Source organism: Microtus pennsylvanicus, chromosome 18 (assembly GCF_037038515.1).
Source record: "Microtus pennsylvanicus isolate mMicPen1 chromosome 18, mMicPen1.hap1, whole genome shotgun sequence".
In the NCBI taxonomy this organism is placed as follows: Eukaryota; Metazoa; Chordata; class Mammalia; order Rodentia; family Cricetidae; genus Microtus; species Microtus pennsylvanicus.
In genome coordinates this window covers 16,071,664-16,085,479 of record NC_134596.1, presented here as the reverse complement: position 1 = coordinate 16,085,479, position 13,816 = coordinate 16,071,664, and the positions used below count along the sequence as shown (strand labels likewise).

Genomic DNA, 13,816 nt, shown 5'->3' with positions numbered 1-13,816 from the left:
AGAAAAAAAAATGTAAAAATAAATTTGAAAATAATTTGTGTCTTAGCAGCAGGAGGAATGAAAAGATGCTGGTGAGTGTTAAAATCAAACCATGTCTGGGCAGCTGCACGGGCTCATTTTCAAAATATCTACACACTAACTTAATGACTATGCATTTGAATTCTGCATTAATTTAGACTGGAACCCCTCCCTTCTCTCTCTCTCTCTCTCTCTCTCTCTCTCTCTCTCTCTCTCTCTCTCTCTCTCTCTCTAATATAGGAAAGTATGTACAGAAGGAAGAAGCATAAATTTCCAGCCATATACTTAAACGGTTACCATTTGAAAGATAAATCAGGGTCTGGGAATGTGGCTCGGCGGTGGCGTTCCTGCCTACCGGGGGTTTGAGTACCACAAAGAAGAATAACAGAAAACCAACACTTCTGTTCACTGCAGTGAGCAGAGCTGGCAAAAGCTGTGGCTCCCCTTCCAAGCGTCTGGGGCACGTCCCTTGGCAGCAGAGAAGCCTAGAATGCTCGGGTTTCCAGAAGGTTTCAGCATAAAACCAAGACTTTCTATTTTATGCATCAGAACAGTGGACTCTGGGATGTGACCACAGAATTCCAGAGAGCTAAAAGGAGATATGACAAGGATGAACCCCATTCTTAAGTGACATTTTTAGGTCTCTAAAGTCAGAGAGGGATTCATTGGCATTTCTGGGCACAGAGGAGTCAAGCATCTTACAAATCAGTAAAGCCTGAGGCTGGCTGCCAAAGCACTGGGGTTGACCTTAGGTTCAGCTTGTCCACAGAGGGATGAGGCTGGTACCTGAGATCCAACAACATCTGGTCCTGGCTAAACTTGCCCTTGGGAAAAGGAAGCCCTTTAACCTTAGGAGAGCACTTACAATCTTCCGTTCATAGAAGGCCCCACTGCTGTAGGTGGTGGCCAAGGTGGAGGCGCATTCCTCCAGGTACCAGGGTTTGTGGCCGTTCTCAGTGGTGCTGCTCACAGAGATGGTATAAATGCTGTTGGTGTAACCATCGCAGGAGCAGTGGTCCCCTTCTCTTCCTCCGTTCCCAGAGGCCCAGACAAAGATGGAGCCCAGACCCTGGCGGCCCTACATGAAGCAAGAAGAAGAGGGTGTCAGCAGCTGTGGTGGGAACCCATGGGGAGGGTCTGCGATCCCGCCTTCAACATGTCCCTCCACAGGGCAGTGACGGTGCACCGAAACCACGGAGGGCCTGCCTACGGGTTCCATTTGGGTTTCAGGGGAGCCATCTTGCCTGTGGTGACAGCATTAAGATCGCAGTTCTTCACAGGAAACCCCAGACCCCAAAGCAAGCAGCTCCAGTTCACACCACATCACTAATTTCCAATGCAGTAGCCGAGGACCAAGGGCACTCTCAGCATAAGACCACGATTAGAGACAGACGATGGTAGAAATTTGGAACTGTTTCAGTTTTACAGGTCAAAGGAGCTGGTTTCGAGAGGGAAGAGCAGGGATTTTCCTGAAAATACAGTCGCAGAGGTCCGGCTAATTCTTCAAAGAGGGGTGAAGGGTGAGAGGTGAAGGGTGAGGGCTCAGCGTGGAGGGTGAGATTGTGGCTTCTGTATGTAACTGTTAGGAAAACATGGCCATGCTCCAGAACACTGCTCTATGTCTGCAGATGTCCCAGTGGAGTTCCCAGAGGCGGATGCCATGGACCAAAGGATACGTGCTAAAGCCATCAAATCAACTCAGGCTGCTGACTTCACTTGTTCCTTGGGGACGGGAAAGAGAGAAAGCACATGACAGTGGCGAGTCAGGCAGGTTCCTGCAGCCCTTGTCCACACTATACCCATGGGAATCAATGGTTTCTGACCAAACTTCATGTCATCCCAGCTACAAACACTAGTTACTGATTAGCTCATGGAAGATTCGACTGAGTCAGTCTCAACAGCTGGACCCAGAGGGCGCACCATGAATTGGACTTCCCAGGCTCTTAAGAATCGAGAACCCTCCCTTTCAAATGTAGGGAGGGGACCGACCCCGAGTCTGAGCAACTGGTCAATTTAAAGACAGCTTTCAAGCAGATTGTACAACCCCATGCATGAATCCCTCCTCAGAGTTCAGGGCTTTCCTTGGGGGAAGAGGAGCCACCTGCTCGGGAAGCCTGTGACACTCGATTTTGCAGACTTAAGAGACTTCAGTTCTAGGCTAAGGTTCCCAACAAAACCCACAGGGAGGTTACTGGTGCCCCCGGCCCTGCTATGTCAGGGCAGCTCCTTTTCTCTGCTTCCTCCATCTCAAGACAGGCTTTTCTGAATGCCCAGGAGCTTTCCACAGAGGCTACCTGTCCTTAGCAATAAAGGGTAACTTCTGCAGTTGGAGAGATGGACCAGCAGTTTGGAACACTTGTTGCTCTTGCAGAGGACCTGGGTTCTATTCCCAGCACCCACCTGATGGCTCACAACCATCCGTAACTTCAGTTCCAGGGGATCTGACGCCCTCTTCTGACTTCTGCAGGCACCAGACGTGCATGTGGTGTACACAGACGCATGCAGGAAAGACATTAACACACACACACAAAATAAACTAAAAAACATTCTAAGAAATAGGTTAACTTCTAGAAGAAAGGCACAAACTCAGGAAATGGGTGTGTCTGTGTGAACTGGGCCATGCCCCGTGCCAGGATGCTTCCATCGACAATGGATCACACAGGTGCAGAGAAGCTAGGCGTGTGGAAGGCTTTTGTGCCATCGAAGTGTGAGTAAGAACTCTATCGTGAGGCTCGCATCGTGACGAAAGCCCTAATGATGGCTTTCTCGGAGGATGTCCTCATCATTAAGCAAAGCAAGACTATAATTACCTGTTGGAAAAGATTAACCAGCAGCCAGCTTAAATGGACTAAGATCCAAATAAAAAGGCATTTAGCCCAGCAGAGCCTATCTATTCCAGACACGAACCATCCCCGAGATACTGTCACTTTCAACTCCATCGCCAGTTCAGAACCGTTTATAAAATGTTCTTATTTTGTAAAGTTCAGCAATCTTATTATTCTGGAAGTGTAGGGAACAACTTAAAATAGTGCTCCCCACTCTTGAATGTGTGCCCACTGAATCACAAGGGGATCTTGTTACAAACACCTTTGGGTCCAGCGAGTCTGGGGTGGCCTGTCAATTAGTTGTACAGCACTCTAATAGACATGTGAAGTAAATCAATTACAAAAAGAGTTTATTTGATTCAGTTTTGTAGGTTTCAGCCCACGACTGGCAGCACCCATTGTCTTAGCCTTTGATGTCAATGCCACCATAGAGACCACGGCAGAGGAAGTATATTTGCCACATGGTGGGGAGGGGGGTAGGGGAGTGGAGCCCCACAATCTCCTTCAAGGTGTGCTGGCAATGACCAGCAGATCTCCTTCTAAACCCCGCCTCTTCCAGTTTCCCCCATCCGCACCCCCGGGTAGCACCATGCTCATGGGATTGCAATTCTGCACGCCTAAGAATTTCAGCCCACACCTTGCTGCCAATCCCAGCCCTTCCCCTGACACCGGGCACTCACTGCCTCATTACTTCCCATAGGCACCGCAGCATCAGTAACCTCCTTCCTGTCTTACTGTGGGTTTCTAGAGGGACAGAGCTTCGTGGAGGGGCAGAGAACACAGCTAGGCTCAGGCTGTGAAGAAAGACCTTGGCTGTCCTTGGAGGTTTTAGGTTCACTTCCCACATTCTGTATCTGAACAGGAGCTGAGACCAGGGTGTGTGGATGTTCCAACTCCAGCCATAAACTTGCATTTCCATTCGGGAAAGCTACAACTTGAATTCCAAACTGCACTGGTATCCTCCCTGGGGGCGGGCTGTTAGGAACACCCTCCCGAGGGCAGGAGAACCCCAGTCATCTGGACGAGGCCAGCTGTTCTTTATCTCAGTGTTTAATTCCCTTTCTGAGTGAACACTCGGGCGAGGAGTGTGGCATTAAATAGATCCCTATGCCCAACAATGGCTTCTAAAGGCCCCTGCCACCCTGCCACATCATCTACTGAAGACAAAGCCACCATTTTACGGAAAAAGATAACAGATCACAAACGGGGTGACATGGAGGAGTAGCGGATGGGGAGATGGGCTTTGGTTGGGCGTTATCACATTTCCGGAGGATTCTTCCTGGCATCTCTAGACAGCTGTGATTTAAGGGGCCTGTCTAACATACTTTACTTCAGATGACTAAAATTTAAATGGTCTCTGTATTTTAAGAAAACATGACAAGAATGGGGGCGTTTCTGCATAACCCTCTACGCATCCTGTTACCCCGACAACCTGATGGAGCAGCTGCCGCTCAGGGTTCAGAATGTAAATCTCTTCTTTGCAGCTCCAGCTTGAGTAGGCTCCATACAAAAACCCAAGCACACTGCACGTGACCTCGTGAAAACCCAGCATCTCCCCTCCTGGACGCAGAGGTCCAAGCCACATCTGTAGAAAGCGTCTCGTAGAAATGCCAGCTGTTCGGACTTTGGTGCAGCGAGTGCGACCTCCGACTGCAGTCAGCCTCTCCGGAGCTGCAGCTCAGCTTATGTTTAAGATGTTTCACTTGTCACTGAGTCTGAGATCTGAGTGATCTAATGGTGGGAGGGGACTGAGTCATGGAAACAAAGTGATTTATTTATTCAGCAATCCCTGGCAGGGCGGCGGCTCACTCGGTCATGCCTGAGTCTGCCAGTACTCCCCTAGCTCAGCACGTGGCCCAGCACACGGCCCAGCACACGGCTCGGCTCAGGTGCTCGGCAGAATAATGGAAGCTGTCCCTGCGTCCTGCTGGAGTAGCAAAGTGGAACAGTCCGTGTTCCGAGCCTGAGCATGGGTCTTACACAGTCTGTCGTCTGTCTGTCTGTACGCTGCCTCTTTTACCTTTCTTCCTCCAACTGTTGAACACCACCCTGTTCCTGATTGCTGATTTCTCAGGCACTGTGGCCCTGGGTGGCACGATGCAAGGGCACTGAATAAGGATGGCGTTCCTCGTGCTGTGCACACCAGGTGTGCCCGGCAGGAGCTGAAGACATAGCACACCCTTTAACTGAGAAGTGTCGAGAAATGAAGATGCTCCAGGGATTCGGCATGGCCGGAGGTGGCAAGGCAGGATGTCCTCTGGCAAAACTCTTGTTGCCACAGAAAAGATAACACACAGTGACCAACTCAATACATCCCAAGAAAGAAACCAAGTGGCAATCAGAAAGAGAGCCCTGAGCAGAGTTTAAAGACGAGGGCTGGGAAACTGGTCTAGTCAGTAAAATACTTGCCACTCAAGCCAGAGGACCCAAGTTTGACGGCTGGAAACCACTTGAGAAAATAAAGAAAGAAGAAAGAAAAAGCTGGTGAATGACCCCCACAACCCCAATGCTGGGAGATAGAGGCAGGCTTGCTGGCCAGCCAGACTAGCCAATCAGCAAGCTCCAAGTTCAGTGCACCTAATGAGAAACTGTATCTCAAAAAATAAGGTGGTGGTACCTGTCTTTAATCCCAGCCCTTGGGAGGCATAGTAGATCTCTGTGAGTTTGAGGGCAGCCTGGTCAACATGAGATCCCAGCCAATCAAGCCCATCAAGGGTGACATGGTAAGACCCTGACTCAAAGATAAAGAAATAGGGCTGGAGAGATGGCTCAGCAGTTAAAAGCAATTTCTGCTCTTGCGGAGGACCCAGGTTCAGTTTCCAGCACCCACACCAAGGCTTACAACTGTCTATAACTCCAGATCCACGGGATCCAATGTCTTCTTCTGGCCTCTGTGGCACTAGGCATGCACATGGTGCATATATATACACACATATATATATATATATATATGTATATATATATACATACATACATGCTTGCAGGCAAAAACACTTAAAATAAAAAATAAAATTTTTAAACACAAGAAATAAATAAAGTGAAGAACTCTTGAAGAAGAAATTTGATGTTGACCTCTGGCACACATGTGCACACACACACACACACACACACACACACACACACACACACACACACACAGAGGGTGGGGGATTGTTCCTCTCTGGGGCAAGACTGCAGGGGAGAGGGTAGACAGACAGAGACAGAAAAGCTGTCTGCAGTATAAACTTTTGAGTGTTTCTGGTTTTTTGTTTTGTTTTGTTTGAGACAGGGTTTCTCTGTGTAGCTCCAGTTATCCTGGAACTCACTCTGTAGACTAGGCTGGCCTCGAACTCATAGAGATCCACTTGCCTCTACCTCCTAAGTGCTGGGATTAAAGGCATACACTGCCACGACTGGCTCTTTTTGATGTATTTTTTTAACTGTTCACTGCATCATGAATTACTATACACAGTTACAATATAATAAAAATCTTTTAAAAATGGTTTAAGTCATATAAATATAAATAATGAAATAGGCTCAATCCTGCCCCCTTGCTTTCCTGCTTTCCACAGGAATCAGAAACGCCTGGGTTTCTTCACAGACCCTGCCTCACATCCCAGCCCTGCCAACATTCATTTAGCCACCCCTATGCGGTGACCTGGGGCTTATTGGGCCACTCAGGGCCTCCTGGATGCTGACCGTAACTGCGTCTGACTATTCCAAGAAACTGCCCTCACCTGGAAATCTGTCTCACTGCCTGGCTAGTAAAACCTGGTTCATCTCCTGCTAGCTCTTCCCAAACTCACTTCTCCTGAGTCCCCTATCCCGCCAGCTCTCCACACTGACAATGGGTGATGCCCAGAGGGTAGGCTTCCTGGGACGAGCCTACCACCCTCCCAGTTGAGGAGGTAGTCAGTCTCTTGGATGGTCCCCATGTTTGTCTCTGAAACTGTAAATGTGTTGGCTGTGTGGTACTAAGGGTGCGGGTGTCTGGGTGACAGCTCTCTGCTGCCATGAGGCTTTGGAGTAGCCACGCCCCACACCCCACGGTAGACAGAAAGTTCTGCTCATTATTTCACCTCCATAATTCAAGGATCAGGCCGGGAGATCTGATTGCGCTGCCTCCCACCACCTACACGCGTCTCTTCCGACTCCAAGGGAGCAGTTCATGGATGGGGAGTGCTAGGCTGGCTTTCCCTGGACCAGCGCGGGCAGCCCAGAGCCCTTCATTCCCGCACTGCAGGGCTTTCCTGCCAGTCTTGTTTCAGGCCACGGCTGACGTCACTCTGATATTTAAATGGTGAAGATGTTCAGTCACCCCCACCCTGGGTGCTCCCCTGTAGTCCTAGGTTACTCATACCTTTTTAATGCCATACTCGAAAGCCTGTTTAGCCAGACGGCCGGGCCCATCCACCGTCTTCCCGTCGTCATCTGGCCCCCAGCTGGCACTGTAAATATCAATGTAGTTGGGTCTGATGCCCAGGGACTTGGCCTCAACCACATCGGTCACATCGCCGTCCAGCATCCGGATGCCTGCGAGCAGAAGGGGAGGCTCACTGTCAGCGCTGGGGAGTCTGAGCATGGGACTAGTGAAGAACCCTGGGACCAGGAAGCCTGCAAGGGCTGGGAGCGCCAGGAAGTTTATCCCAGGACACCATGCCACTAGGTTCCCAAGAGGCGCTTGTAGTTGCTAGTTTTATGCCCTTTTGAAACAAGCTATAGTCATTTTGGAAGAGGAAACCTCAACTGAGAAAATGCCCCCACCAGACTGGCCTATGTAGGGCATTTGCTTGCTTGATGATTGATATGGGAGGGCCCAGGCCACTGCTAGAGACACTAACCCTGGGTAGGCAGTCCTAGGAGGTACAAGAAAGCAGGTTCAACAAGCCATCGATGAGCAAGCCAGTAAGCAGAGCCCCTCCGTGGACTCTGCATAAGTTCCTGCCTCCAGGTTCCTGCCCTGCTTGAGTTCCTTCCCTAATCCCCTCAGTGATGGGCACACCTGAGAAATATACCCTTTCCTCCCCGTGGTGCTTTTGATTATGGTATTTTAATGACCATCATACTTGGACAGTTTCTATTCAAACTAGTCCTGATACATTCTGGTCTGAAGCTAGAAGGGCCTATCTGGTCTGAAATGGTTTGGGGTACCTATGCAGTCAGACAAAACTATCCCTTAAGTGAACAATAAGGGAGAATTTTCTACTCAGCATCCTATACATATGCATAATCAAGGGTGCATCTGATTAGTGCACAGAGTGAAAAGGCCTGGGCAAAGTAAGCCTGCCAATCCAAACAGAGAATCCCCCACTATACCCTCAGTAAGCAACTCTTCCTTCTCTTGAACCTCATAAAAGGCATCCCCGACAATAATCAGGACCCCTGAATAACCCCACTCGTGTGGCCCACTGTCAGTCTCCCTACCGTATTTCTTTCTAATCTGTATGTAGTATAGCTTTCCTTTGGAACAAAGTTTCCTTGAAACTGTACAGCCCGCACGGGCTTTTAGTTCATACTTGAACGAGAAGCCGAGAAACCGCTGGTCCAGATTCCAGCCACCAGTAACACCTCCCTGAGCGTCTCCAGAGCCTCCTGGGTCTGGCTCTGTGTGTGCAATGGCCCTGCCTTTCACGGAAACGTTCTCCATCTTAGAGCTACTTAAGACATAACAGGAAAGCACAGCTTACACTCTTTGATGGAAGCTTAATAAATACAGAAATAACCAAGGATGGCACTTAGCTCACTTTCTTTTAATATTTATCTTCACCTGAAACACACTTTCATCCCAAATCTTTTCCTTTTTTAAGAAACTGAACTCCAAGTGAAGCGCTCCGCTGTGTGGTTACGGCTATTCTCAGAGCATGGCTATGAATGGCCTTGCACTCTGGCCTTACCCACGTCAGGCCCAGGAAGCCCTTCCTCTGCAGCTGACCTCATCGTGGAGGGGGTCTGTACCTCTCCTGTCCTGGACCTCCACAGGCATCTTCAAGAACTGAAATTCTGTTCTTGAACTATAATAGACATCCATTCACAGACAGGGAGATGAGGCATCTCTGTGGCCATTGTTCTGTACCCACAGACTCAACCCAAAGCACATCTGAAAAACACCTGGGAGCACCCCCCAAAAAGCCCAACTGTTTTCTGTATTATACTGGGATAGACATTTTTTGTCATTATTTCCTCAATAGTAAACAACTATACACAGTATTAATACTGTATCATATATTATGCATAATCAAGTGATTTCACATATACAGGAGAATGGGAGCAGGCTCTAGGTAAATGCTACCCCATTTCATATAAAGGACTTTAGCCCAAGCACTTTGGCATCTCTATGGGCTCTGGACCTAGTCCCTGTGGGTCTACTGTAGTACTTCACCCTGGGATCAGGAGCTGGTTCCCAACACAAGCAGGAGCAGTCGCAGAAGCAGAGGTCCCAGAGACAAGTACCTCATGAGAATTAAACCCCAGGGTCCTACTTCACTGTACACATGGAGATCCTCATGTAACCCTGCTTCCGACTAACTACTGAGCTCAGAACCTTAATACATGCCTCTATTTTTTTTGCCTTGTGTCTTCTTGCTTAGTAGCATACAAGTTACAAATAAGTAGATATACTTTATCATTCAGCAAAGTGTGACTTTCTTCCCTGTGTGGAATCGGAAGATTCATAAGCCTTCTCTTTAACCAGTTTTTAAAGTTCAGGTTCCTCTGTGGTTTTCTCTATACCATCTGCCCCAAAGTTCCATGTTCATAAGCAAGAGGTCAATGCAGGCATCGCTTTGGAGGAATCTTGGGAGGCTCTATAATGTAATGAGCAATGCAGTACGGCAGGAGAGCTGCTCTGGGGTACAGTAGCCTGGCCTTATACTTAAGTATAAGGTTTAACTGGAAACATCTGCTCTGAAGGTGTGGGATTTCTCTGCAAAATCAGTGCCAGAGAAATTTACTGAAAATATAATAATGATAATAATAATAATAATACAATATCTCAGAAGTCCAAGGGTGGTGCCCAGAGCCATGTGAGGAGTCAGCTGGGGTGCACAGACCACAGTGGAAAATGAGGATAGATTCAGAGGAAGAGCCTGTCCATTAAGGTTTGATGGCCCCCCCAAAAAGCAGCAAGGATGGATGTTGGCTTAGCGGCACCTGTCTTCTCTGGCTCTCCATCCACTTCCTGTCACCCCGCCACCTGAAACACCATGGCTAGTCATGCATAGGGACTTAGACACTACCACCCCAGGTCACCTGCTTCTGGCAGGGGAGACCCTCACTGCAGCAGGCCCCCCTCTGGCTAGCAGACACAAGAATGCGTCATGGGTGGGAGCCCTGCTCTGGCTGCCAACTGTGACCAGACAGGGACCCTGGAGGTTCTCTCATGGTACTTGGTTTTCTGTCTAAGGCCATATAGGAAGTCATCTGCACTATGGGCTGTCAAATGAAGGGAAAAGTACCTGGGACATTGAATGTTCTTGACTCCAGTGGATCTCAGTTTTCCTAACTGTGAAAATGGGTGTAATTTCAGTATCTAATTACTTCCCTATTTTCTGATGATATAGCGTACGGTATCTATGAAGAGAAACATCTGCATACCTGCTAGCTCTAAAGCCTAAGAAAATGATGGATCGCATGCAATGCAAGCAAGAGGGTAAGACTCAAGGGATTGAAGATCTCATGGAACCCTGCTTAGTTCTCAAGAGCGGGGACTGACATTGAATTGTTCTCTGGCTTCTGTGTCATCCTGCGGTCTCTTTCTCTTGCAAATGCTCCTGGGGGAGGATTCCTCTGCCACCAGCCATGTTATTGACGTAGCCAAGGGAAAGCCCACCAGAGTTGGTACTATGCTGGCTCAACTGCAAGCCTCCAAAACGGAGAGCTGGAGAAGACCCGTGTGTGAGTTACTCAGCTTCGGATATTTTGTCATAGCAATGGGAAATAGACCGGTATGTCCTGGTTCGCAGTGGGGCTACAGAAATAGGAGAGAATTCCTTCTGCCTTTAAGGTTCAGCAGCAGACTCTTAGGGCAAGAGAGCTAGCTGGTCACGTGGGTGGCCAAAGCCAGTCCTGTGGTTCTAGTGCTGAAAATGGAACCTGCTATTCTAAGGTTTTTCATGCCGGTTATAGATGCTGAGATGCCGATTTCTAAATGAGAAGAATGGAATACCAAAGAGACATCCAAAAATATGCACAAATACACAAGCAGAGTGAACCCCACCAGCTCTCACAATGCTCTCCATCCTGAAGGGGGCTGACTGGCATATGAGAAGTGAAGTGTTGCGCACTGAGATTTTGACAGTGCATCTATTTCCCCAGCACTGACAGTTGCCAACAGAGAAAGGTAAATATTTTCAGTAGAAACCTGCTGTTCCAACATTAGCTTCAAATGTGAATGGTTCCCTGCAAATGCCAAGGAGAGGAGGAAAAAAAAAACCAGTCATCATTTCTCTAATGAAAAAAAAGAAAGGCCCATTTACTATAAATTGCTGGAGATAAAAATAATCTGGACAGATCATTTGGATGGCAAACTAACTCCTGTTGTTAGCTTGTGCTGGGCTGCTTTCCTGTGGGCAGAGCCAGAGCACAGGACACATAAACACAGTTTACCCCTCCACTCTGATGGCAGAGTCTGTGGGTTCCAGATAGACAGATAAGGTAGTTGAGCCTGGTGACTTCACGTGTGAATGGAACAGGAGACTGCAAACGGGAGTCAATCTCCACAAGATAATTCCAGGTACCCCTAGAAGTCCATCCTGGGGAGCATTGGGCAGGCTCCCCCCATCCTGGGGAGCACTGGGCAGGCTCGTCTCCTTTCAGTAACGCACCCAGTCCCATTGTTTAAATGCCCTGGGAAAACCTGGCTGAAACCAATGATCTTAGAAGTCTCTTCGTACAAGTTAAAAGAAAAAACCAGTTTTCTCATAGTGATCCATCCTTCCTCCCTGTTTCTGATTTATGTCGTGATTTTCTGGACTACAGGCTTGTGCAAAGCAAGGCAAACATGGCCACATGTAGCTGACCCTGTGAAGAACACACAATGTAGCTGAAAACTACTTTCTGAGGGAGCTCAGCATGAGAAGGAAGAAAAAGAACACATACACACATGCGCACACGGCACACACACAGGCTCTGGTCCCATAGGAGAAGTCAGCCATATTGCCTGCCTGCCTGTTAATGTCTGGAGGAAGGCAGGGGGGCTGCCATGCTGGGGCCACTTTTGTTTATTGAGCAGTAATGTATTTCGCCTTTAGCTAATGAGCGGCAACGCAGGAGCGATGAACAGCAGCCAGGAAAATGAGATTGTAGCTTCCCGAGTGTGACAAATGGCCCTCCTCAACAAATCCAACTCATTAATCCTGGGTTTGTTTCAGTAAATCCACAGAGAAATGTTTGTTTGTTTGTCTGTTTTCCAGCAAAACCATAGTTCATTCTATCCCATGAGTAGCCGTGCAGGGTGAGTTTCAACAGTTGTTCAAAAGGCCACAAATGGGGCTGGAGAGATGGCTCAGCAGTTAAGAGCACTGGCTGCTCTCTCAGACAGCCTGGATCTGGTCGCCAGAAGTCACTTGTTAGCCCACAACTGCCTGTGATTCTACTTACAGAGGATCTGATGCCCTCTTCCAGCCCCCAAAAGAACTAGGCACACACATGGTGTACATACATACATGCAGGCAAAACAGTCACACACATAAAATAAAAATCATTTCTTAATGTCCACAGATCCACAGAACTGTCAAGTCTCATAATCTCCTTAGAGTCTTTTAGTCTCTAAACACGCCACACTTGACAGCCTTTTTCCAAGGACCCAGGAATCTGAGGTCTACAGAGCTGTCAAGACACACCTACAATCTGCCATTGTCCCAGGAAGTACACGACAGTGTGGTAGATCATCAGAAAGCTGGGTCTCTCTCAGCTTCCCATGCTATTACTGATCTTGCAACACAGCATTCATCTCTTCCCAGAGACAGAGTACCTGCATACCACATGCATACACCCACGGTTTTACCTACATACAGTATATATGCATGCACCCATGGGCTTACCTGCATACCAAGTATATGTACCCATGGTTTGCCCTGCATACCATGGACATACACACATGGGCTTCACACCTTCACCAACAAGATGAGGCTCATCTCCAAGTAGGTTCTTATGTTAACTGTCTTCTGACGCATTGACACTTGGGGGTCTTGCTAACCCTGAAGAGACTTTCCTCTTCTGCCTTGACTATCTTCTAGACATGGTAAATGACTCTCATAGAAAAGTATGTCTTTCAACTCAAGAAACTGGTCATCAAAATAACAAATAATCAAATAAAAATTGGGTACAGACCTAAACAGAGAACTCTCAACAAAGGAATCTAAAATGGCTGAGACATCCTTAGTCATGAGAGAAATCAAAACAACTCTGAGATTCCATCTTACACTTGTAAGAATGGCCAAGATCAAAGTTGATGACAACTTATGCTGGAGAGGATGTGGGGTAAAGAGAACATTCCTGCATTGCTGGTGGGAGTGCAAACTGGTATAGCCACTTTGGAAATCAGTATGGCGATTTCCCAGAAAATGAGGAAACAACCTTCCTCAAGAACCAGCAATACCACTTTTGGGTATATACCCAAGGGATGCTCAATCATATCACAAGGACATGTGATCAACTAACTATGTTCATAGCAGATTTGTTTGTCATAGCCAGAACCTGGAAACAACCTAAATGTCCCTCCACTGAAGAATAAATGAAAATGTGGTACATTTACACAATGGAGTACTACAGAGTGGAAAAAATAATGACATATTGAAATTTTCAGGCAAATGGATGGATCTAGAAAACATCATATTGAGTGAGGTAACCCAGATCCAGAAAGACAAATATCATATGTACTCACTCATAAGTGGCTTTTAGACATAAAGCAAAGAAAAACCAACCTACAAATCACAATCCCAGAGAACCTAGACAACAAAGAGGACATACATGAATCTAATCTACATGGGAAGTAG

At 47.6% G+C, this 13,816-nt stretch overlaps 1 protein-coding gene across 2 annotated transcripts in view; it reads right to left on the bottom strand.

Annotated features, from left to right (window-relative positions):
- Positions 1 to 13,816, bottom strand: part of Pcsk6 (proprotein convertase subtilisin/kexin type 6) — a 183,694-nt gene that overhangs the window by 82,414 nt on the left and 87,464 nt on the right. For both annotated transcript variants that reach the window (XM_075953248.1, XM_075953247.1), the window contains exons 7-8: positions 7,183 to 7,355; positions 884 to 1,096 (exon numbers count right to left, since the gene is read on the bottom strand). In XM_075953248.1, coding sequence (XP_075809363.1) covers positions 884 to 1,096; positions 7,183 to 7,355 — 386 coding nt within the window. The remainder of the gene's footprint in view (positions 1 to 883; positions 1,097 to 7,182; positions 7,356 to 13,816) is intronic.